Raw genomic sequence first — 24,883 nt, 5'->3', positions numbered from 1 at the left:
AAGCCAGTCCCCATTCCAGGCTGGGCATGGAGGCCCCAAGAGGCAACATCACAGGCCCGAGACTACTAGCTCTGAGCCACCAGATGCCTTCTAGCAATGGCAACACTCCTCTGTCCCTGTCTCTTGCTTGAGCTCCCAGCAGTGAACAGCAGGGAAAACACAGTGTTAGAGGGACAGTTTTTATGTCACAGTTTGACTGTGGTTTTATTTTGTGATTTTGTTGTTGTTGCTCAAAATAATATCACCTTTATGTAAAGAAGATCACTGCTTAAAAACAGGAAGGAGTGAGAAAATGAAAAAAAAAAAACTACAAATCTAGATGTTCATGAGCAAAGCCCTGACCACTGGGTGTCCGGAAACTGAAGATCAGGCTATATACCTCCACTACTCCCTAGGCAAATGTGCCCCATGCAGCTTTCCTCAGCTCCACGGGGCTTTCTAAGTGGCACAGACTAAGTACTACAGCTGTGACCTTAGGTTCTGGAACTGTTAGACCAAGGCTAGAGCCTGTTTTTTGGTGGATGCTTTTTTCCCAGTTCACTCTCCAGTCCCAGGTCCCCTGAAGGGCTACAGACAGGAAAACACTGGAGGCCACGGGGCACCAGAGCCAGAAAGACCCTCAGATGAACATGTGGCACTTCCTGTGGGATGGAGCTTAGCCCACTGCATTGCTCCGTTATGAGCACCTTCACCTTAGATGACAAGTGGGACAGAAGTGCACAGGTACCTCACTCAGGGAAATATACAGGAGGGGAACCCCAGGAGAGGCCATAATTTAGTTGAAGTGACAGCCTGGTGGAACCAGATGGCACTACTCCATTGACTCAAAAGGGTCACCTTGTCTAGGCATGACTGATTCTCAAGGTGAACTTCATTTAGAAAGTGGTTATGCTCAACACAGTAGCACCTGGCATTGTTTCACATACAAGTATACCATGGAGGCAAACAAGGGATAAGCCCACAGCCTGTTCTGCTCATGCTTCTTATCCACCCATGATCCTGTGGGCAGCCCTGTCTGCAGAACACAAGCCTCTCTAGGGTGCTCCAGGTACAGTCAAATCAGAGGACTGCCTCGGTAGAAGCCACATCATGTTCTATGCCTCTGGATCCTTGGCTACTTATGCATGGCCATGGACATATACACACAGCTCCCACACTCATCACTGTTAGGGAGTTTCTGTAGTCATGTCTGTTACTTCCCCAGCTCTGCAGCTCAGTTTCCTTCCGCTCCTTCCAAGAATGCCTCTGACCTCCCCAAACCGCCTGCCTTCTGCACCCAAGAGGTTTGATTCCATCCCAAAAGCCACTCTTAATTCTCACCAGCATGTCCCACACACTGTATCTCAGCTCGGCAGCAGGTGAGCACAGGCCTCCTTTTCTAACCCTGACTTCTTCTAAGGAGAACTTCTCATAATTCCTCTCAAATTCAACCAACATTTTAACATAACAAAACTTTTTTTTTGTTTTTTTTTGAGACAAGTTCTCACTATGTAGACCAGGCTGGCTTCATACTCCAAATCCTCCTGCCTCTACATTCCCAAGTGCTGAGGTTATAGGCCTGGGCTACTGCCCCAGTCAAAAACATTTTTAAACAAGATTTCCTTATATACTCATGAGAGCCTCTCATGAGTAGAAAACCTTTTAAAAAATATCAAGATTTCATCATCTTCTTCGTGAGACTATAAACCTGGTAGAGGTTTGTTTATATACCTTGCCTTCAAACACACTGTTTTTGAAAAGACAAAAACTTACAGGACATGTGAAATCCTGCAAGGAGGCACTTCTAGCTCCTGCTCACCTGTGCACAAAGTTGCAGGTTCCATCGATGGGATCAATGATCCAGGTTGGGCTGGAGGTGAGCACACACTTGGCCCCCGAGGCCGTGGCTTCTTCTGCAATGAACCTGCCGGGGGCAGGGGCTCAGCTTGAGAAAGCACACTAGGAACACAAGGCAACGTGCCTCAAGTTGCTTCTGGTTGCATTTAAGAAAGAGGAGGCACGGCAAAGAGATCTCGTGATGGTTTCTCCAGTTCAAGCATGCAGAGTCTTCCAAAGATCATCACCTTCTCAATCTGTCTGCCAGCCCTCTGACCCAGTGAGAAAACAGTGACAGAGTGGGGGTGTGACTCGGTGGTAGAGTGTGTAACATGCATGTGGCTCTAGGTTCAATCTCCACCCCAACCCCAAAGTGAGTCCTCAATGTCAGAGTTTTGGAAGAGCCCAGGGAAATGGAGCAGACCAGGTGGAAAGACATAAGAGCACAGAGCACCCGACCACAGATCCCACAGAGGAAAAGCTAGACTCTGCTCTCACTTAAGTCTGGAGCAAAGAGGCCAGTGAGACATAGAGAAGGTGAGGAGTGCTGGCCTGCAGAGCAGGGCCCAGGCTCTGCTTTGGCTTTCCTACTGGCCGTGCTGGGGCGGGGGGCATGGAGGAGTTAACTGTCACCTGCACTGACACAGATAGGTGACAATGGTCTGTCACCCACTCCACAGGCCCTATATATCCCATTCCCCATGGAAACTCCTCTACCCTCCCCTCTCTGGTCTCTAGCTTGGGAGAAAGCAGGAATGGAAGTCCCTATTCCTCTGGGTGACCTCAACACTCCTCCTTCAGGAACAGGCAGTCTGCTCCCAGCATCGGGCTCTTGCACTCTCTGCAATGGGCCCCAAGCCAGCCCCTCCTTTGTAATGAGGCCCTCTGTGGAAAAGTCTCCTTAAATTGTCCTTCCATAAGCACACCATCTTCCTGTTAGGAGCCCAACAAGAAAAGCAAGATCTTAAGATTAACCTGGATAAAAGGGAACTCCTGGCTTTCTCCACATGGTTCCACCAGAACGCAGATGCTCAGACCAAAATCCAGGAAGTTCCTCATCCCTTCCTGTGGCCAAGTCTGCCTCACAGCCCTGCCTCCTGTGAGCTGGTCCCTGGGAGACTCTCTCGGAGGTGTCTCAGCTATAGAGTAGGCAATATCTGAAGCACACAACGCATTGTTGGACTACATCCCAAACTGTCCCAAGTGTGGAAGCAGTTGTACCAGGCCCCGTCCTGAGTACACACAGGTTTTGAACATGAACGCAGAGCTCTGCTGTTTTCCACTACATTCTCCTGCTCTATCCACACCCACACAAGAGAAAACGGAGACCTCCAGAGAACGAATTTTTGCTCAGAAGTAAAAATGAGTAAAAAATAACTGCTTCCTGCCCTACTGCTGCCATTTGGTGCATTATCAATCATGGTCATCCACAGCTGCCCTCTATCTACCTCAGAGCTCTCCTGGATCCACGTTCCCCGTAGGAACCATGTGCCCTAAGGTTTGGCATCAGTGAGCTTGCAGACAAGACTGACAATACATTATTGCAAATGACAAGACAGAATGGAAACCTCTGTAACTGCTTTGCCTGTCACAGCAGTCACTCGTCATATGTGGCTGTTTAAATTTAAATTAAATAAATCCTTTAAAATTTCTTAGTTCAGTTCTCACTAACTAAATTCAAGTATTCCACAATTACGTAAGCCTAGTGGCTGTCATGGTGGGTAGTACAGGCAAAACCCATGACTGCCAAGGCTGGCAGCAGCATTGGGCAGTACTGGGCAGAGGCTGGAGAGCTCAGGCAGCTTGGCCTAGCCTCTGGAGCTCAGCCTATGGACAGATAAGGCAGAAGAGACCCAGGAACTCCAGCTGCACAGTGTGCTTCCTCCTCCTGGGAGCTGCCTCCCCCATCAGTCAGTCCCTCCATTGCCTCTAGACATGTGACTCAGATGTGCCAAGTAGAGCCCATGCTCAGAGATTGGTGTTCCCCAGACAAGCACAGATGGAACTGCTAGGTGCACCAATGCAAGGGCAGCGTAGGGAAGCCTGGGCACCTGAGCCCAGCAGCTGTTTTGCACAGAGAACCATTCTACTTAGGTGGCACTGTAAGTGCCATTTGCTCTGTTACTTTCTTAGCCAGTCTTAAGGAACTAATACTGTTTTTAACGTCATCTTCTGCAGCTCCATGGTTCTCCTCTCCTAAAGTAGTTTGTAATATTTTTAAAGAAAACACACCACACCCTAAAAGCACACTTACAAGGAGCAGGTGCCAAAGCTCAAATTGGGTACAAAGCTGATAAAAGCAGCAAAAAGATATGGCTTGAGTCAAAGGAGTAGAAATGCAAACACAAAGTTTCCAGGAAAGTGAGGAGGGATGGGAAATCCTTCTTTTTAAACCTGATTTCAAGTAGGAAATCAGAGAGGAAGCTTCTGGGCCAGGAAGGAGAAGGGAGTGCATGTCTGTGGGCCCAAACGTCCAGCCTGATGCACCCATCCACCAGGCAGCCCAGCCGGCTTGCCCATGGGTCTCTCAGGGCAGGTGGAGCCATCCGGGCTGCATATTCATAGGACAAATGTGTGGGACATTGGCCAGGGGTCACTGTAAGGCTCCAGTTAGCAATGCTCCTCTGCACGTGGCACTTTTTGATGGAGACACTGTGGTCATCCTGGGCCTTTTCAGCAGTTGATTATTTTAGTCATGCCCTTTGCCCTCCTTTTTGTCCATTCTGCAAATTGGCCCACCTGCCTGTGAGAAGGTGGGGGCACATTCCTCAGTTCCCTGCTTGCCTCACACCTGTGGGCAGCAGTCAGGGCAGGGTCACTTATGGCTATCAGAAGCATGAGCCACTCCAGGTTTTCAAGGCATCAAAAATACTTCCTTTGGTCTCATGTTTTCCCTCATATGTGGAAGCTAGACCTGTAAGTTAAATGTAAACATAAGTACATATCTGATCATATAAACCTGATTTCTTCATGTTGGAAGCAAGTATCTCAGGAAGGGGAGAGAGCATTCTATAGCTCTCTGCAGGGGGAGTGGGACAGCCACTCTGCAGACATTATTCTAGACAGATGTGCATGTGAACCTTTGTTGGAACATCTATACAGAATCCATAACACAAATAGGAAAAAAAAAAAAACAAACCAACGTGCTTAACTTAATTTAGGGAGCTCAAGGAACATTTCATAACCCTATCTAACAGGCAAGAGGAAAATATCAAGTGGGCTAAGGTCCCAAGATTGGTAAAAGGTTACATTTTGCTGAATAACTTTACTACTTTCCTTTTTTTAAAGTAGTTGTAACAAACCTACCTTCCTTGTAGTTTTGACAGTCAAGTGCTTCTAAGACTTTTTTTTTTCTGGCTACTGAGTGTGTTTACTCTGTTACAAGAAAGTCAGGATTGTCTCCTCAGCCTGTAAGGAAATGACTGATGCTATTTGGCCCTACCCTCCTGAACTGCAGTCCAATGCCAGCTGCACGCCGCCCCCCACCCCCACCACCACCACATACATACCCAGGCACTTCCCTGGGAAGACCTGAGTCCAGAGCAAAGCAAAATGAGGAAATTACTGGAAGCAAAAGTCAAGCTGATGGCAGTGGGAACATGTTTGCTCCTGCATCAAGGACTCTGCTTTATGTTCACTTCACTCATGCACTCAACAGACATTGCTCTGTGCTGAGCAGACCACAGGGTGCCAGTTTACCACATCCTTCCAAGGGTCAGAGAAGGTGGCTGAACACACTGAGCAAGCAGTTCAAGCTACCACCTTCTTCCCTGCTTGAACCAACCTGGACAATCTCAGACAAGGCTGCTCAGGAGAAAGGGATGACAACAGGGTCTTATTAACAGGTCAGTGATGCACTGGGTATAGTGCATCACTAGGTAGAAGTATACTTGGACCTAACTCAAAATTATCAACTGAAAGCAGGTTCAGGAGTACAACAAAGCAGGGTGTGGACTGAGGTAAGCTAGGTGGTCAACACTGACAGCACACTCCAGTAAAATCCTAGCCTTACTTTGTGGGTTTGCTTTCTGCCATTACAACATATTACACGGTAGACGCTGGGGCCTCGTTGGTTCCTCACTCATAAGTGAGGAGTTCAAGTCCCTGAGAAATGCAGTGATTTGCCAAAGCTGCTAGGGCTGCAGGCAGAGGCAAGTTTAAACCTTATAGCAATTTAATTCAGTTTGTGCCTGCCTTCCAGGTCAGGGACCCAAGATTTTGGATTTCATGAATGAGTAAAACAAAATAATAAAACTTATAGGAAATCAGGTTGTTTTTTATTTTATTAAAAACAAAGATAGCTGCACTCCATCTCAATACTGTTTCATGAAAGACTAAAAACAAGGAAGGACAAAAGCTCAGAATCAAAGTTCTTCCTTACAGAAAAGAACAGGTAACCTTATGCTAACATACTGTCTAAAGGAAATATTTAAATTTAGTGAAAGCAGAAAAATGCAACATGTTCATTATAATACATATATATCTTTTCTCTCATTGCAAAGTTATCAATTCATCTATGATCTAAAATAAATTACATACCCATTTGGTTTTAAAATCTTAGTTGTGAGCAAAAACCAAACTTCACACAGGTATGTTGAAAATATCCTTACTTAATCTGAATTTTTGAAGCAAACTGAGCATCAGCATGCAGCCTCAGTCCTGTCCCAGAGCAAGTAATGGGTGGCAAGGGGCCTGGCAGTGCCTGTGGAGTGGCCAGAGTCTGAGCACAGGACAGCACCCACATGTGGATGGAGTTTGGGACCCACAGCTCTCAGTCACTGATTCCTAGATGGGCATTTGTGTCCCCCAGATGGAGCCTGACTCAAGCCTGCTGGAGAAGGTTCTAGGTGAGTCTAACTCACACTCAGCTCTGGGTCAGTTTTCCAAAGGGGCAGGAGCCTAGTGGTCCCTGCAGGATGGAAGTAGGGGATCTCTGCTCACCCCATAATACATTAGCTTTTCCCTGCATATGCAGCAGTGGATATTTACATTTGCCTATAAATGCAGTCTTCTCCATCCATGTACACAACAGTGGATCTGAACCACTAGCAACCGCTGCTGGCACATATGTATGAGAGGGCCTGCAATGTCAGAAAGCAGTTTATCTGGGTAATCTGACTGAAGCACACCAGAAGCCGTGAAAACATCATTGTGCCCAGTCTTGTGGTGACTTCAAATCCTTTACTAGACCCCCAAGAGAAGAGCCACCCTCACTCTTGTCACAGCCATTACAGTTACCATAGAAACCTCCAGGCCAAAGCAGTTAATAGAGCACCTAAAAAGAGCTGGTTGGTTATTGTAGCATTTTTCCTTTCAAAGAATAAAAGCTGTATGATAAATTCTTTTAACATTGCTATTAAAATTAGACTTTAAAAAGCTAAAAATTGGAGCTGGGGATATAGCTCAGTGATACAGTGCTTGACCAGTATGCTTGAGACTCTGGGTTCCATCCCCAGCACCACAAGAAAACAAAAAGGTAAAAACACAAATATTTTTGAGTTTATAAATGTTATAGCATATGCCAAGAGTCCTGACTTCAAACTAACTAAAGAAATAGGAAATAAGAGAAGCTCAGACGCAGAGGTTGTCAACAAAGCAAAACAAGCATGACCCACGGCAGACAGAACTTCTTTTTGAGACAAGGTCTTGCTGTGTAGCCCACACTGGCCTCCACCTTTGGAGTGCTGGAATTACTGGGCTGTGAGTGCATATAAGGAAAGCTGGTAACTTTGAGATAACCTAACTAGTCAGAAGGGAACAAAGGAGAAGGTCAATGTTTTCACTTTGACTTGTTCTTTGGTTTGCGTATTTATCCACTGGGTAGTGGCGGGGATGGCATGGGGTGGGGGTATGTATGAAGCCTATCACGTGGGGAACAGACAATGACACTTCCATATTTCTGTCACCTAAACCCACACAAATGTGGATTATCTATGTCCAGAAATCCAGTGACTGCTATTTCAGTTTTAGGAAACCACCATCTTTGATTCCACATGAGGAAAAGAAGCCCCCTGCATCCAAGAGACTGGTTTTCACAATCTGCTCTGCAGAATTCCGGGATGAGGGAGAGCCGCAGAGTCCCTGAGCTAAAGAGGTCTTACTTTGGGGCCTACGGCTCCCCTGGACCTATATGCAAAATGCTGTGTATTTTAATTTTTCTGAGGAAAAGATGAATGGCTTGCATCAAATCCTCTACAGGGTGACCCCAAAAGGATTAAGATCTCCAGCTCTAGAGAAGAGGCCTTCTCGGGGGAGAGGTGCCTGGTATCCCACTGCGTGGTTTTGCAGGGCACTGAGGTCCCACACAGCTGACAATCCACCCTGTGTCCCACCTTGGTACAAGTCCTTGGGTAGTTGAGCAGGCACAGCTGCCAAGATGTCACTACCCCAGGCTCCTCAGGTGGGTCAGGCTTCTGCCAGTTCCCTCCAGAAACAGTGTCTTAGTGTGGGGGTGCAGGAGCTTCCCTGAGCATGGGTTTGTAAAGTGACATGTGGACATGTTGTCAAGACAACAGTGAAGAGAATACAAACAAGGGTCACTTTAACTCCCCTATAATAGGAGGACCAGGAGTTGGAGCAGGCAGCTGAGTGTGCACGTCTTCCCCTCAGTGACAAAAGGGGCCTGGCTTTCATGAGTATGGCAAGTGTGACTGGGGTGTGTTCTCCACGGAAAGCACTCACCTATGTGAAGGAAACCGCTTTTGCAATTCAGAAATAATTAAATCTTCCACGAGGTGATCTGTTTCTGTGACAAGATCTGCAGCGGATGTTTTTGTTGAGACATGCTTGTCCTCAGTAAGTGCCTTTCTGATGATCTGGAACGAGAGCACGGAGGCATGGTAAACTGCAGGCCTCCTCTTCCCTGAGCTCTCCATGCCTGAGGCCGACTCTGAATGCCAGGGTCCGTGAACCACACTGACCTACTGTCAGGGCTGAATGTCATGCCCAGCTTCTGGGGAGCCTTCATTACCCAACCACTATTCTTTTTACAAGACAGACTTACTGGAGTTATTTTGTCCTACCTGTGAAACAAGTTTTCTTTGGAGGAAAAGAAAAACCTAGGGTTTTTTTTTGTTGTTTGAACTCAGAGCCTCCACTTAATTAGGCAGGCTCTCTACCACTTGAGCTATGAGATATGCTAGTGAATCCAGACTGCAAGTGTTCCTGCTGAGAAACCTGGGAGAGCTGGACTCTACTGCAGAGATGGAAGCTGGGTCTTGATGCTGCTGCGGGCCCGAGTGGCAGTGGTAATTTCAGAGGGACACGTGAGGGGGCGGTGGCTTCCCTAGACTCCCAGGGCTGAGCTCAGGTGCAGGCTCTGCTGCTGTGAACTGACAACACATCTGGACTGAACCTACTACAGCTAAATACATGGCTGAGGATGGAGTGGCATCTTCCGCTGGCCTGATGTGGTTCCAGGAACCCCAGGAGACCCAAACATTAAGTTTTTGGAGGCTTCAGGAAGGACTGGCTCTAGGGTCTGAAATCAAATGCCACCTTTACTTTCTTCTCCATTTCTGTCTGTCCACAGCCTGGTGTCTCCCTCAGCAGGATGACAAAGTTAAAACACCTAAAGACAACCTGAGATCTTTTCTCCAAAACCAGCCACCACTCAAAGCTCCTGCTTTCAAAAGTACCATCACTGCCCAGGCTACCCAGACCTGACATCCTTTACCCACTGTGATACTCATCCTACAAGCTTCTTTGTGTAAGCACTATCTGATGCTCAAGTGGAGGTGGTCTTCAGAGGGGAGGGGGTGTGCAAACAGACTCTTAAAAGAACCAGGCAGGCCAGGTGCCAGTGGCTCACACCTGTAATCCTAACTACTTGGGAGGCAGAGATCAGGAGGATTGTGGTTTGAAGTCAGCTTAGGCAAATAGTTCACGAGCCCCCATCTCAAAAAAACCACCAAAAAGAGCTGGTGGAGTGGCTCAGGGTGTAGGCCCTGAGTTCAAACCCCCATACCAGAGTTGGGGGAGTGGGGGGAGAAGAACAGGTGGAACCATGACTTTCAGCAGCCAGCAATCACTCTTCCTTGCCTCTGTCTCACTGCCCACCCTAGTCTGGGCCAGTCCCACACTGAGCCTAGACAGGTGGTGGTGTTTTTTAAAATCTGGGCAGCAAAAATAACAGATACATATTCTAGACGATTCAGTGTGATGGGTAATACAAAAGGCAAAGCATAAAGCGGCCTCCCACAGTTCAGTAATTGCAGCTACCTGCTGGCCTCCACTGGCCTTCCGCTGTCTTGTATTTGCAATATCCTGCCCATTGCCACCACATTAATCTTCTTACAACACCACTTTGCATACAGCAACCTCACCAAACGAATATCCACAGGTTCTTTGTTTATAAATTCCTCACATCTACCTCACATCCTCCAGGAATCCTAAATTCTGAGCTAGCCCAGGCAGGCTGTTTGGCACTACACTCCCATCTTGTATGGCTAGGGTGATTTGGGAGCAGGGGAAGGGTCTATCAGCATTGTGGTGTGTGTGGGGGGGTGCCAGTTAGAGAGAGAAAAACACTAACTGGTGGATACAGCACAAGAGCTTCTGGGAACTTGAAAATGGCTGTTGGTTGTGCAGGTCTGGGTTGGGGTCTGAGATCAACATTTCTGACAAGTTCCATGGACACAAGGGACAAGGGCCATTCTCATGAAAGAGGAGGGTCACAAGGAACCTGGAATGTTCTGATGAGGTAGGCAGGGCAGGTGCAGGATCTGCATTTGAACCAGTGCCTCCAGGGACCTCCCCACAGGACTCTGTCAGAAAGGGCATAGGCTTCACGTTTCACTCTAGCAGTGTCCACTCTTGGGAAGCAGCTATGAAAACAGTCCCGTATTCCACCATCCACTCAGTGCCTCCATGCAGAAGCTGGTGGAGGGTCTGAGACACAGGTCAGATCACTTTACTGGGCTCTTCCCACTGCTCTCAGAATCAACCGCCAAGTCCTACACCTCTGGCGCTCGCCTACCTTTCATCTCACCTCCCATGGAGCACCCAAGTCACTCTCCTCTGGCCGTCCTGGATTTCCCTGCTGATCACAGCCAAATGTATTTCTGCCCAGGGCCTGCCTGTGTTCTGGCTCCCATCTGAAGTTGTCCTGCGTGTATTGTTGCTGCCTGTGCTGGTCTCACTGGAACATGAGTCCTGTGACAGCAGAGGCTCCACAACAGTTTTTCTGGGCTGCCTACTGTCCTCCCTGTGGGTGGAGCTGTGTCTATGGTAATCTTCACACGAATGAATGAAAGGCATGTTTCTTACAGGACCACTGATGTCTAAATGAATACTGACCACCTAGTCTCTTTTCTCTTGGTTTTTACTGGTAATACTGAGCCTACATCCTCTGGCATGGTCCATGAGTCCTGTGTCCTAGAGCCAGACCCAGTCTGCTTTAGGCACTAGAATCCATTCTCCTCACCATAACACAGCCAGATGTGCCTGGCATTCGCCCCAGCACACTGTGAGGTGATGTCAAACTTCTGGATTTGGCTTTGTGACAGTGACAACTTGACCCCAGACATTCAGCCTCCTTCTTCCGTTTTGGAACACAACCCCCACACTATAGCAAGACACAGGGCTACCTAGAAAGTCAACGCTGCCTCTCAGGCAGCTGGGTATGCAAGTTCCAACCAAGAGGACAGGAATGTGAGCAGCTCCTGCATCTTCTACACCACATCCTCAGAAGGACATGCCTCTTCTCCTCATGCCACCCCATCCCTCTTGCCATAGCCGCCATGTGTGGTGCTGACAGCTCAGAGAACTGGGAGAAGGAATCAGCCCCCGAGCGACTCCAAGCAGAGCCCACACCCAGGCCCTCACCAACTGTTCCTGTATGGTGTATGAGGAAGAGCAGCCAGCCAACCCCACAACCAACAAGGTCAGGCCACACCTAGCCTGTTTCCGTCATCGCTGCCCTCCCTCTGGAACTGTCACACACCAAGTGTGGCATCACACAACTTAAAGCTCAGTGCCAGCCTTTCTCAAGCCTGCTGTTCTCCCTTCTGATGTGGATGAAATGTCACCTCCTACATGAGAAGCCTTTCATGGGGACAAGCATTTACCCTGAGTGTGACTATGGCACAATACAAACCAACCAATGGGCTTCCAGAGCACTTCCGACCTCAAGAGTCCTTGTCATTTCCCTAGTCAGGACCTTTGTCATCTGTGTCCACCTCTCATAGGCAACATGAGCCTGTGCGGGGCTGCAGTACCTGAGAGTCTCCAAAAGAGCAGGTGCTCCAGTTAACTTCGATGGAAGACTTCTTAGCAAGAGTTCTCATGAAGCCACATCTAACTTGAGGAACAGCGATGAGCCTTGCTCTCCAGAAACAAAAGACACATGGCTCAGCGTGTTGAGGTGGGGGACACGCAGGGGTCGTGTGGGCAACTTGGGGGATGGCTACTGTGGTACTGGAGCACCCATGGGGTAGGGCTCACCATGGACTCTATAAAAAGTGTGTACGTGGGTTTGGAGGAGGGATGTTGTCTTTTCAAACTCCAACTGTTCATTTGTTTTATTAAAATGTATTGTTGTGGTTGCTCTGATGGCCTTTTTTGCTCACAGGGAAAGCATGGAGCTTCAATGTCCCTCTGGCAGTGGAGCAAATATACTGCCACAGACGCTCCATTACGCCTTCTCTGTGGTTGGTTTGTTTTGTTTCGAGACAGGGTCTCCCAATGTAGCCCAGGCTGCCTACAACTCATATCCTCCCACCTCAGCCTCTAGTGTAGTTGGGATCACAGGTGCACAGTGAGGTACCTGGCTTTTTGTGTCTTGGGTATGAGTACCTTAACACCAAGGCTGGGCAGCACCTGGCTTTGAGGTCACTCCAGGCACCATCACACAACTCTCTATTTTTGGACACAATGACTCTTTTACCTTCAATGACTTCCCTGGCTACCTCCTGCCTGTCTATCTTTCCAGCTCTCACTCCAGCACATCTGGGACCCTAGCTGAGGCCCTTGCTCTTGGGTCAGTGGATGCATGGCCATGTATTTCATCACTGCTGGGTCACTGTACTGACCATCCAGCTCCTGACTCTGCATTTCTCAGGGGAGTAACTCTGCCTTTCATCTTACCAGCTAAAGGACACCCCACCTGGACCCAGAAAGGGGACCAATTTCAGCACTATGTGCTGAAATAGGGCTTTAACCAATGGAACTCTCACAAATTAGCTTCCCTTCGTCACCACTGAGTTCATGGCAGCAAGCTAATCTAAAAATTCTTGCTTTTACCAATTTCCTATCTTCGATAGAAGCACAAAGGATGAACTATGCTTTACAACTAGACAATTCTGAATTCGATTCTACCTGGGTCCTGGGAGCCTTAGTGTCCTCGTGTCTGAGACACTCAGCTGTCTTGTAAGTTAAACAAGGAACTGTATGTGAAGGCCCATGCTGATTTACACACGCACCCAGACCTTCACAACATTCTAGTTTCCGTAAGAACCTGGATCTGACACAAGTCCCAACCCTACTTATACACAACAGACAAGGAGTCTAAAACAGTAGCTTAAGAAAACTTTTAATTCACAAACTGTTTTCACCCTGTCAGGAAAGGTGGCAAAAGAGAGCTTTCAGTCAGGTGCTGTTTTAAAGCCAACAGCTCTGCCTGTTTTAAAGCCAACAGCCCTGCCCTTTCTTTATCCATGGTCACGGCGGGGTGGGGGTTGGGGGTATCACCTGATGAGGCCCTTTCCCAAAGCTGTTTTCCCTCAGTCTTAGAGATTTTTTTAACATTCTCATTCTATCAACAAGTTAGCATGTGCTATTTTGCAATTAGTGTTTTTCAGCTACTCACTTAAGCACAGACCTGCTGACCTGGGTCTCTCCCTCCAAAAACACTCTGTTAATGTTTAATAGATAAAATATAGACCTGAGTCACTGAAACTGAATTCCAAATCCAAAAGAAAGGCATACCATCTGCCCCAATATCACATATCCTAAGACAACATAGCCAGACGTGGTGACACACCCCTACAATCCCAGCACTTGGGAAGCTGAGGCAAAAGGATATCAAGATCAGCCTGAGCTACATAGCTCAAAAAGACCCCATCTCAAAAAACAAACAAAAAATTAAAAAACAAAACCAACACAGCGTCAGTCCCATCCAAATGTACTTTCCTTGCCTGTTGCACGATCTTGGTTTTGTGCTACTGTCCCCAGACCATCTTCACACCCATCACCATAGAGCAGCTTGTGTGGTCTCCAGAACCCAGAATGCACCATCATCCACTGGAAGAGCATGTCCAGAACTCAGAACTGGGGGAGAGGGCCCAGGAACAGTGGCTCACACCTGTAATCCCAGCTACTTGGGAGGCAGAGGTAAGAGGATCACGGCCAAGCACAAAATGTTAGCTAGATCCTATCTCAAAGAATGATCTGGGAGAGGTGGCTCAATGCTAGCTATGTGGGAGGCATCAGTAAGAGAAGTGAGCTCTGACAAGAAAAGCACAAGACCCTAGCTAAAAAATAAAGGAAAAAGAGCTAGGGGTGTGGCTCAAGTAGTAGAGTGTGTGTTTAGCAAGTGCAAGGCCACGAGTCTAGAACCCTAATACTGCCCCAAAAAAAGCAATGGGATTTCAACCCCTAATATGTTTATGTCTATCTCTACCAGAGATAGGAACTTGGTGATGTGCCCTGTGTTTTAGGTTCTAGACTTAACTAAATAAAAATGAGTATGATGTGATGGTTCAATTTATGTGTTACCTTGATTGGGCTACAGTGTGCCCAGATGTTTGATCACATGTTGTTCTTGTTGCGTTGGCAAGAGTGTTTTTGGATGAGATTAGCATCTTAATTGATGAGCAAAATGGCCTACCTTCCCTATGGTGGGGGGAGGCTTTATCTAATCAGTTAAAGTCCCAAGTAGAACAAAAACACTGACCTACCCTGCCAATAAGCGAGAATTCTGCCGACAGCCTTAGGAGTCCATCCCAACATTGGCTCTTCCTAACAAACGACCTTCGAGCTAGAGTTCCAGCTCTTCCTGGATCTCCAACCCACTGGCTCATTCTGCAGACTGAATTTGTCAGCCTACTTGGGGCTTGTTCTCTGGAGAACCCTGATGAATATAGGTGACAATTGACAAAACCTAAAAGTTCATCAGCTACCCTGGAAATAACATGACTACACGTGTTGCAGTGGTCAGCAGCTATGAACACCATGAATTCCCACATGACGTTAACCATGGGAAGGAGGAGCTGGTCAAAGCAGAGGTGGGCCCAGGGGCTCTGGCTTCTCTTGGGCTCATGGACCAGAACGTTTTGAGGATCTCTGACCTAAATTGCCACCTTCTTCAGTGTCATAACCAAGTCTTGCTTGCCGTCTGTTTTCTAAACTATTATCCTGTGCTCCAACACTCCTCTGAAGCAGCCTCGAAGGCACTGTCACCTCCTGCAGAAAAACCCGGGGACACTTTTCATCTAATTCCAGTTGCACCAGGCCTTCCCCACCAAGCCCTGTGATCACTGTTCTCCGAGGCTCCTCTCCTGCTCCCCACGCTGCAGCTGTTCTCTCAGACATCCCCTAAATCTGGGAGTTTCTGAGAACTTGTGTATGGGGAGGTGTGCCCCATGGTGTCCTGAAGATACCAAGCTCACACTGCAAATGCTCACTCTGCCCCAGGCTCTGTTAGAACAGGGTGTACCCACCCATTTATTTAATCCTCACCATAACCTAAGGATAATAATTCTTCTCATGCTAAGTAAACAGGGCTGAGTACAGCTCAGTGGCAGAACAGTTGCCTAACATGTGTGAGGACTTAGGTTTGATCCCAGTACTGTGGAAAAGTAGGAAATTGAGGCACAAACTCATTTGAAAAGGTTGCCCAAGGTTACACAGCTGTCAAGTGTAGGAAAAGGGACTAGTACAGGAGATCTGGTGCCACAGTCCAGATCCTCAGGCCCTAAATGAAACAGATCCCCCATAGTCCAAGTCCCTCTGCCTGTTCCAGATTTCTCTCCAAAGCAATGAGATCCACCTACTTGTAGAAACCAGAGACCAGGTGCTCTTTACTCCTAGGCCTCCCTTGAATTACAGTGCATCACCAAGACCACCTGGACTCTCAATTAACTTATCACCAAGTTCTACACCCCAGTTGGTCTTGACTCTGATGGCCACCACAGTCTATGGTTGTCCCTATATCTCAACTTCTCCCCACAGTGGACTGACCCTTCTGGGTCCCACAGCTTCAGCCAAGGGTCCTGTAGCAACTGGGTGTTGCACTCACTCTATTCCACCCTCCTGGGTCCTGGAGTGCCCTCCCTTGGTCTTGATCCTTTTCTCTTACTCTCCACCCTCCCCAGCCAAACACCTGGCTCTTCTTAAAGGCCTAACTCTGCTGTGACTTCCTCTGCACTCCTAGACCCTGGCGTGACTCCTGGTGCTTCTTCTGCATACGGTTTTGACCAGGCCTCCCACAGTGCTCGTGCTCATGCAGTTCGAGAGGGATCTGGGATCCTTAGACTGGCTTTGCCTCATGGCCCCGATGTCTTCCCTAGGCTGAATTCTTCCCTTATCTCCTAAAGAAGCTGCAAACCAGTCCGGCCTGAGATTCAGGCCCAACTGAGGCTGGGAGAAAGGGCAGGGCCAGGACTTTTGTGCTCCCCTTCCCTCTCCAAACTCTCTTCCAGAGCCCTCATGCTCCCCTACCCAGCTGCCCCTCCCCAGGGCTGAAGGAGATGGGACCTGGAGATCACTAGCAAGCAACTTTCCCATTCTCAGGCTACATGATGTCAGCCAGCCTATCCCCTCTCCCAGCCCCAAGGACATAATCTCCACTAGGCAGCACTTCATCTGGTTAGCAAGTGACCATCTCACAGCTACAGACACCAAGACTTGCTTGCCACCAGCTTTCCTTAAGTGAGCCCCACAGGGACATCACAGACTCCCTCACACGTCAAGGGCTAAAGTCTAAGGGGCAGGTTATAGGTGCAAATGCCACTGTAAAGAAAGTATTCTTTCCTATTTTTTTTAAACAGCTTTTGTTGGCAAAATAGGTATAAGAAATACTTTGAAAACTGGTGTGGTGGTACACGCCTATAATCCCAGCACTCAAGAGGCTGAAGCAGGAGGATCATGAGTTCAAGACCAATCTGGGCTACACAGCAAGACCCTGTCTCAAAAAAACAAAACAAGGACTGGAGGGTGTGGCTCAAGTGGTAGGCAGCACAGGGTCCTGAGTTCAAACCCCCATACTACAAAAAAAAAAAAAAAAAAAGCTGGGTGCAGTGGCTTACACCTGTACTCAGAAGGTAGAAATTAGGAGGATCACAGAGATCGAAGCCAGTCCAAGCAAAAAGTTAGCGAGACCCCATCTCAACCAATAAGCTGGTGCTGCATGCCTATTATCCCAGCTATGGGGAAAGTATAAGTAGGACAATCAAGATCCAAGCCAGAATCTATTTGAAAAATATCTAGAACAAAAAGGTATGGGGGCATGGCTCAAGTGGCAGAGTACTTGCCTAGCAAGCTCACGGCCCTGAGTACAGCCCCCTCCCCCCCAAAAAAACCTCACACAAAACAAAAAAGAAAGGCATTGCTTTTCTCACAATGTTATGTAAGGAAAATGAGAGATGGCATCTCAGGCAGGGTCAGGATTGTGGGCACTGGACACTGGGACACCAACCACACACTCACAAGGGCAGCTGCTGCTGTGTACCTGGGCTTTTGCTTCTCAGCGATCTGTCTTTGTTGATGGTTTAAATGTTGGCTGGGGGTGTGGCTCAGTGGTAGAACATTTGCTTGGCATGTGAGAGGCCCTAGGTTTGATCCTCAGCACCAAAAACAAAATCAAATGTTGGTGAAAGTTTCAGAGTTTTCATACAGGCTGACCCCCCCACCCCCCGTGGAGCTAAGCAGAAACTGGAGGTATGGGGACAGGTGGCTGAAGGTGAGCTGAGGTGCCTGTGGAAATGGTGAGATCACCGGCCGCCTCCTGACTTCCTCCAGCAGCAGGTGTTAGGTGAGGCAGGACAGGAGGATGCCTATGTGGACAAAAGACCTCACATGCCTGCTTCTGGCCATCCATCGCCCAAACAAAAAGGCGGAAGCCTGACTTGATGCTATCCTGGGGCGCAGCCCACCAGCAAACAAGCCTACTCTTTCCTCCTCAGGACCATCCCTGTGCCAATGATTCCACATCGCCTCTCTCTGCCTCTCCCCTCCACTGAGATCTAATCTCAACCTCTTCCTATACAAGTCCACCATGCCTGGGCACTTGGTTCCCACCTCCACACCTGCTCCTCCCCCACCTCACCACCTCAGCACATGGAAAGTTCATTCACCAGTTTTTCAGGACCAAACCCTGTACCTCTTTTTCTCTCACACCTTACATCCGATCCACAGCAAACCCTGTCATCTCCGCTTTCAAAACGAATCTTTTCTCTCCTTCTTCACACAGCCCAGGGGAGTCCACCTCCTTCCTTATTTGGCGTCCAACCAGATAGCCAGGCTGCCCTCTGGCTATAGGGCCCCACCCAGGACACTCCCCCAAAACATCACATCACAGAGGAAAGGCTAAAGTTCCAGAGTTGCTCAACAAATATTGTTGGATGAATAACTTTCTCATAAGTGTTTTAGGACCATCATTTAAAAAAACAAACATGATATCAAAGGGGAGAACAAGAGGATACAAAGGCATTTAAGACCATAATAAAACACCACCTCAACGTCAGGAGAAGGGCTGCAATGGAAAAGACAAGGCATGCCCAGAGTCATGGAAGACATGGAGCAAGGGTAACCGGCTGCTGCTCAGTTTGAAGTGGTGTGTCTGCTTTGGAGACCAACTGGCAGAATTTCATTCCTGATGAAATAGTAATCCCACTCCTCTTCTTAACATGGCCCCAGTGAACAGCGTCTGTGCATAACCAAAAGACACTGCAGGAACATTCACAGCAATGTTATTCATATGTACTCCAAAATGGACCTGATCTAGTTTCCTCAAGAGCTGAATGAAAGCTGGGCATGGTGGTATATGTCTATAATCCCAGCAGTTGGTAGGCAGAGGTAGGAGAATCACAAGTTCAAGGCCACCCCAGGCTACATAGCAAGAACCTACTGAAAGAAAAAAAGAAAAGAAAGGAAGAGAAAAGAGAAAAAGAGAGTCGAGTGAATATGCTCCCATAATAAAATACTACACAGCAGTGGTTCTCAAAGTGTGGCTCCAGACCAGCTATATCAGTACCAGCTGGGAATGTCACAAAAGCTGATTCTCAGCCCCAGTGCAGACCTAGCCCATCAGAACCCTGACATGGGAGTGGGCTGGCTTTCATAAGCCCTATGGGTGCCTCTGAGGCTAAAACCTGAGGACCACTGCTCTGCAGCAACAAGCTCAAGGCCTTTACTACTCAGGGACAACAAATGAAACCTCTGCTGGAGGCAGGGGGTGTAGCTCAGTGGTAGAATGCTTGTGAGCATGTGTGAACCTCTGAGTTCTGTCCCCAGCAACACACAAACAAATTCTGTTGGGAAGATGGAAAGCTGACCATACATATATAGAAAACCAAGCCAAAAAAAAAAAAAAAAAACCCAAAACTTTTAACTTCAAGGAAAATACAAGTTGCATCAGAAAGGATATTATATGCCATACTGCCTGGCTGGACCACGATTTACACTCAAATGGCCATCCTAACATAGGCATGGATACTGATGGAAACAAATAAAAGGCAGCCGCATGGCACAACTTAAGAAAGAGCAATGTAAACCTCAGACAACTGTAAAGGGGTTTCTGGGGATAGCATGAGGGGTGAGGAGTGTGGGATGGGGCATTGCTGCTCTTCACCATGGTCCTTTCAATATTATTTCACTTGCCTGATTCCCTGTGCGAATACAATGAAAATCACAGTGTTGGCAAAGCAAGATAAACAAGTGGGCGGCATGGGATTCTGCCCCCTTACGTGCACTTTCTGCTCCTAGGGAGCCAGGGTTGGACAGGAAGGTATCCACATTCAGAGATCCATAGTGGAGACAGCAGGCCAAGGATAAGGGAAGCTGGGAAGACTGCCAACTTGGTAGGGCAGGGAGAGGAACAGGTGACCTGGGAGGGGATCCCTCCAGCTGAAGGAAGGGGCTCAGGATCTGGGCAGGGAAATGCAATGTGTGTTTTGAAAACACCAAACAGAGTAGCTAGATCTGGCTAAATCAGTCCCCAATTCTTAAGGCTGGGCCTGGGGAACCAAAATCTTCAAGGGTGTGAAAGGCTAACTGTAGAACAGGGAGGGTTGGGTTTTGATTTTCTGCTTTGTCCTGAGATTTGTTTTTTATTATTATACTTTTTGGTAGTGCTGGGGTTTGAACTCGGCCTCATGCTTGCTAGGCAGGAGATGTACTACTTGAGCCACTTCACCAGTCCTTTTTGTGGTGGGTGTTTTGACGATAGGTCTCACAGACTATTTGCCCAGGGCTAGCTTCAGACCATGATCCACCTGATCTACGTCTTCTGAGTAGCTAGGATTACAGGCATGAGCTATCAGCTTCCAGCTTGTCCTAAGATTTTGTTGTAAGTTGTTGTAACTACCCAGAGGTGAATATATTGCAAAGCAAATGGAGTTCAAGCATCACCTGCCTACAAGAGGTTCTGGTGAAATGTTCGCAAGGTCACACACAAACACCTTTTGTTAATGGGCAGATGACAGATATTTTAACTAAAGATCTGACCTTGTCTCTTTTCACTTTGACTGACCCTCCACCAGACATGGCACCTGATGATACTGGAGTGGACGCGGGCAGTATGGGCAAAAGGGAAGTTGAGCAGACACACTTTGGGGCTGATGGAACTTACATGTAGTTTGCAGTAGCATCTGTCTATAAGCTATTGTTCACCACCATGGATAGGAATGGACTGTTCACCTCTTGTCCACCTCCCCAACTGACTATCATGTTGACATCAACATGCAGGACCAGAGTGGGAGCTGGTGAGCTTTGTGTGGCAGCTGGCCCTTGTAGTGTGTGGATCATGGAAAGAAGTGAGGTTTCAACTGTGTGCAGCTGGAAGCAAGCGTATGAAGTTCTTCCACATCTTACAACAAATATATAACATATATTAGTATATGAAAGAAAATGAGTAGAAAGTTCTGTTTGATAGCACCTTAAGAAATTACATAACAACTTTTCTAAACCCTCAGTAATAAATTTCAGTCAGTTATGTGACAGGAAAGGATGAATTTCCCTTTCTCTTCCCTCCTCAGAAACTACTACAAGGAGCCAGCTATGCAGTAATGCACACTGTAACCCCAGCACTTAGGAGGCTGAGACAAGAGGCTCTCAAGTTCTAGGTGAGCCTGGGCTACATAGTGAGACCCTACCTCAAAAGAAAAAGAAAAATAGCACAAGGGCTGGGGTCTAGATCAGTGGTAGAGCATGTGCCTTACATGGCAGGGGACCTAAGCTGGATCCTAGCAACTCAGAAGGCAGAGATCAGGAGGATCACAGTTCAAAGCCAGCCCATGTAAATAGTTTGCAAGAGACCCTATCTCGAAAAAAAAGCCTGGTGGAGTAACTCAAGGTGTAGGCCCTGAGTTCAAACCCCAGTACTGGAAAAAAAAAAAAGATGCTAAGAGTATGAAGCCAAAAAGATGAGGAACGAATTACAGAAGATTGAGAAGCAGGGCTGAGGAAGTGGTTCAAGTGGCAGAGGGCCTTCCTAGCAAGCATGAGGCCCTGTGCTCAATTCCAGAATGGAGGGGCTAGATAAAAAGCAATGAAAAAATTACTTTTATGTTTTCTGATATTTGCAGTATTTGTTAGCATCTTAAAAACCGTATAGTTGTAACTGTTCTTAATCTTTGATTATTTGTTTTTGGCAGTACTGTTGTTTAGAACTCAGGGCCTCATACTGGCTAGGCAAGCACTCACTTCTGGCCCTTGTTTTAATTATAGGGTCGTATGCCCAGGGCCAGACTTGAATGGAGATCCTCCTACCTACACCTCTCACATAGCTGGGATTACAGAAGAGTGCCACCATACCTAGCCTATTTGCTGAGATGGTGGCTTCACTAACTTTTTGCCCAGGCTGGCCTCAAACCATGATTCTCCTCTAACTCCACCTCCTGAGTAGTCAGGATTATAGGCATGAGCCCCTGTGACTGGAGGGCCCTCTAAAGAGTTTAAGCTTTAGGCCCAGGGAAGCCTGGATCCACCCCTACAAAGGAAATAAGTACAGTGATACTTCCTTATGTACACTTGGTTCACACACAACATGAAAGGTGGACACCCATGTCAATGAACACTGCTATATGTACTTGCAGTGGTGGTGGGGTTGGGCTGTGGCCCACCAGCCAGGGAGAACACTCTTCTAGCAGCATGGGTGGCTAGGACTGGAAGGGCAGGGATGACTCCAACAGACACTGAAGGCATGAGTGGTGGAGCACCAAGGAAGAAGTGGAGGGAGCAGGGAGTCCCTGAGGTAGGGCAGCACCACAAGGCAGGGAGGCCTCTAAGGATAGGACAAAGGGGGGTATGGCAGCAAATGGTGTAGGCCACTTGAGGGCCCAGGGGCAGCGGATGTTCATCTATTGGGGTCCCTCCCTCTGTTCCCCCCACACTTTGGCATACAGAACCCAGACTCAGCCTCAGAAGTAACTGAGAGTAGTGCGCAATTAAGTAGCACAGTTTTGGGCATAGGTGAGAGGGTGGCATTTGGGGCCATGGCAACTGTGCCAAACATGCCATGGGGAGGCTCACCGGGCTAATGCTGTTTTGCACCCCAATTACTGCAGAACATCATTTAGAGGATTTGTCCCTCTACACAGGTCACAGTGACCTTACATGGTTTCTGCCTGTCCCAGCCACGGACACCGGGCCATTCCTTCACCCAATGCTAGTCAGGCAGGAAGCAGTATAATGCCCAAGAGGGAGTATGGAGTTGGGCTTCCTGATCAGACTTCTAATGGTAGAATCTTTACTTCACACAACCTTCCTTTTTCTTAAAAAAAAAAAAAAATCTTTTTTGTAATTGGCAAGCTGCAAAACCTAAACAAGCTACAAACTCTTACATAAGTTAAAATTAGTAAGATTCTTAAAACTGTGCCTGTGATACTGTATGCTCTATGTGAGCATTTGTTAAATAAAAAGTTTAAGCCTCTGTTTCTTCAAAGATGGGAAGCTGGAAACCACGGAAGCCCATAACCCCCTCACCAGGCTTTACACAGCAGTGTCTGCATCCAAAACTGTCTTCTCCTCAAAGACTCAAGAAAGAAAAGTTCCAGAATATCCTGGTAATGCTCCCTCTGCAAAGGAAGGGAGGAGGCAGGGGAAGCTTCACAGTGGGCCTGCCTTCCAGGAAGGTTTGCCCTGAGCTCCAAGCTCCATCTGCTGCACAGGAGAGGACTGGGGTTCTCCTTTGCTGAAGGGAGGGACAGGGTAAAGGTCCACATTTTTTGTTACATTTTTGCAGTGCTGGGGATGGAGCCTAGGGCCTGATGCATGCTAGAGTTAGCTATCCCACTGAGATCATCCGCAGCTCTGTCCCAACACTGTTTAATTCACGCATTCTTTACAGGACTTCCAGACCTGGGGAAAAAAAATGCTGTTTGACTATAGAAGGCCAATGTGCCCATATCACTCATTCTGTCCCCAAGCCACCAGAGAACCACATACCTTAAGAAGCAAACCACGGAGCAAGCCTTCTCCACAGCCAAGCCTGTCCTGAGGGTCCTGGGAGAGCCACTGCTCATTTGCCCTCCACTACTGATGGTGCACCTACTGCGTGTCAGGCACTGCTGAGGAAACTGAGGAAAACCGCAGGGAACAAACGCGAGGATGAAAAGAGAAAAGAGCGGAGCTGCGCCCCACTTTTAATCCCTAGTCGCTGGTTTGCTTCGGTTCTGCGGCTCCTTTTCCACCCTCCCCGCAGCCTACAGCTCCTCCTGAACAGAGGCTGTGCCAATCACTGCGGGAACCACGCTGGGCTGAGCCCAGGCGAGTTTGGATCCAGGACGCCTGGAGAGGGCTGGTGGAGTGGCTCAAGCGGTAGAACGACTGCCTGCCTAGCAAGCATGAGGCTCGAGTTCAAACAAGAAAAACAAGCAAAGAGAAGGACGCCTAGCGACATGGAACCGAGCCGCAAGCCTGCCAGGTCTCCACGTGCCCCGAGTTTAAAGCCAGGGCGGCCACCACTCTGGGTCAACTCAGACCTTTAACAACAAACAGCGGGGGTTTTTCAGCCCGGGAGAGGGTTTGTGTTCTCATCGACACTCTCAAACGCCAAGGTCAAGGAACCCGCAGCTTGCCATCAACGGCCAAAGCAGAGGGGCCGCGTCCCGCCCTCTTCCGCGGCAGCTGCGCCTCACCCCCGCCGCCGTACTACCGGGGTGCTCGCCCCCTCGGGCTGCTAGGGAAGGGAACGAGAAAGGTGCGTCCCGGGAACACGCACAGGACTTCTTTCACCGCATGCCGCCCCCGCACCTCTGTGTGCGGATGCCAGGCGCCCGCCCGCCCCGCTCCCACCGAGAACTCCCGGGCCCGCGCGCAGGGCATCCTCCGGCTGGCCGAGTTCCGAGTGGGAGTGACGCGGCCAGCCCGCCAGCCCTTCTGGAGTGCCCTCGCCCACCTGCCCGCGGCCAGTGCGCTCACCTGTCCCGCCCGCAGCGCCAGCTGCACCGCCGCCTCGAAGCACTCCTCCCAGGGGCCCCCCGCGGCCACCGTCTCGTCCTCGAGGCTCGGCTTCATCGCGACCTCGCCAGAGCCCGCCACCTCCAGCCCTCCTCCGCGAGACCTGGGACAGGACCCCGCCTCCCACAGCCCCTCGACACTAGGCTCCGCACGCCCTCCTCCAGTTCCCGCCAAGCCGCGCCTCCTCAGCTGCGCGCTCCACGGCAGCTGGCAGGAAAGGCAGCGAGCGAGCAGCCGCAGGGATAGCCACGCGGGGTGTCCCGCGCCCCGCCCTTCCCTGCCCACGTCGAGCTCAGCTCCACCCATCTCGGCCGCGCGCCAAGTCAGCCCGGCCCCGCGGGGCAGGTCCTGAACACCAATCAGCGCTAAGTTTCGCCCCTTTCTCCCCACCACACTAAGACCGCGGGGCAGGTCCTGAACACCAATCAGCGCTAAGTTTCGCCCCTTTCTC

At 48.8% G+C, this 24,883-nt stretch overlaps 1 protein-coding gene across 1 annotated transcript in view; it reads right to left on the bottom strand.

The window, feature by feature from the left end:
• The window catches only part of Impa2 (inositol monophosphatase 2), a 46,297-nt gene extending 21,615 nt beyond the window's left edge, over positions 1–24,682 (bottom strand). The window contains exons 1-3 of the mRNA XM_020178963.2: positions 24,394–24,682; positions 8,497–8,630; positions 1,799–1,903 (exon numbers count right to left, since the gene is read on the bottom strand). Coding sequence (XP_020034552.1) covers positions 1,799–1,903; positions 8,497–8,630; positions 24,394–24,489 — 335 coding nt within the window. The 5' untranslated portion in view covers positions 24,490–24,682. The remainder of the gene's footprint in view (positions 1–1,798; positions 1,904–8,496; positions 8,631–24,393) is intronic.
• Positions 24,683–24,883: the final 201 nt, after the last annotated feature.

The sequence above is a fragment of the Castor canadensis genome, chromosome 4 (assembly GCF_047511655.1).
Source record: "Castor canadensis chromosome 4, mCasCan1.hap1v2, whole genome shotgun sequence".
In the NCBI taxonomy this organism is placed as follows: domain Eukaryota; kingdom Metazoa; phylum Chordata; class Mammalia; order Rodentia; family Castoridae; genus Castor; species Castor canadensis.
Note: the sequence above shows the minus strand (reverse complement) of the source record. Positions and strands in the feature narration are given on the sequence as shown.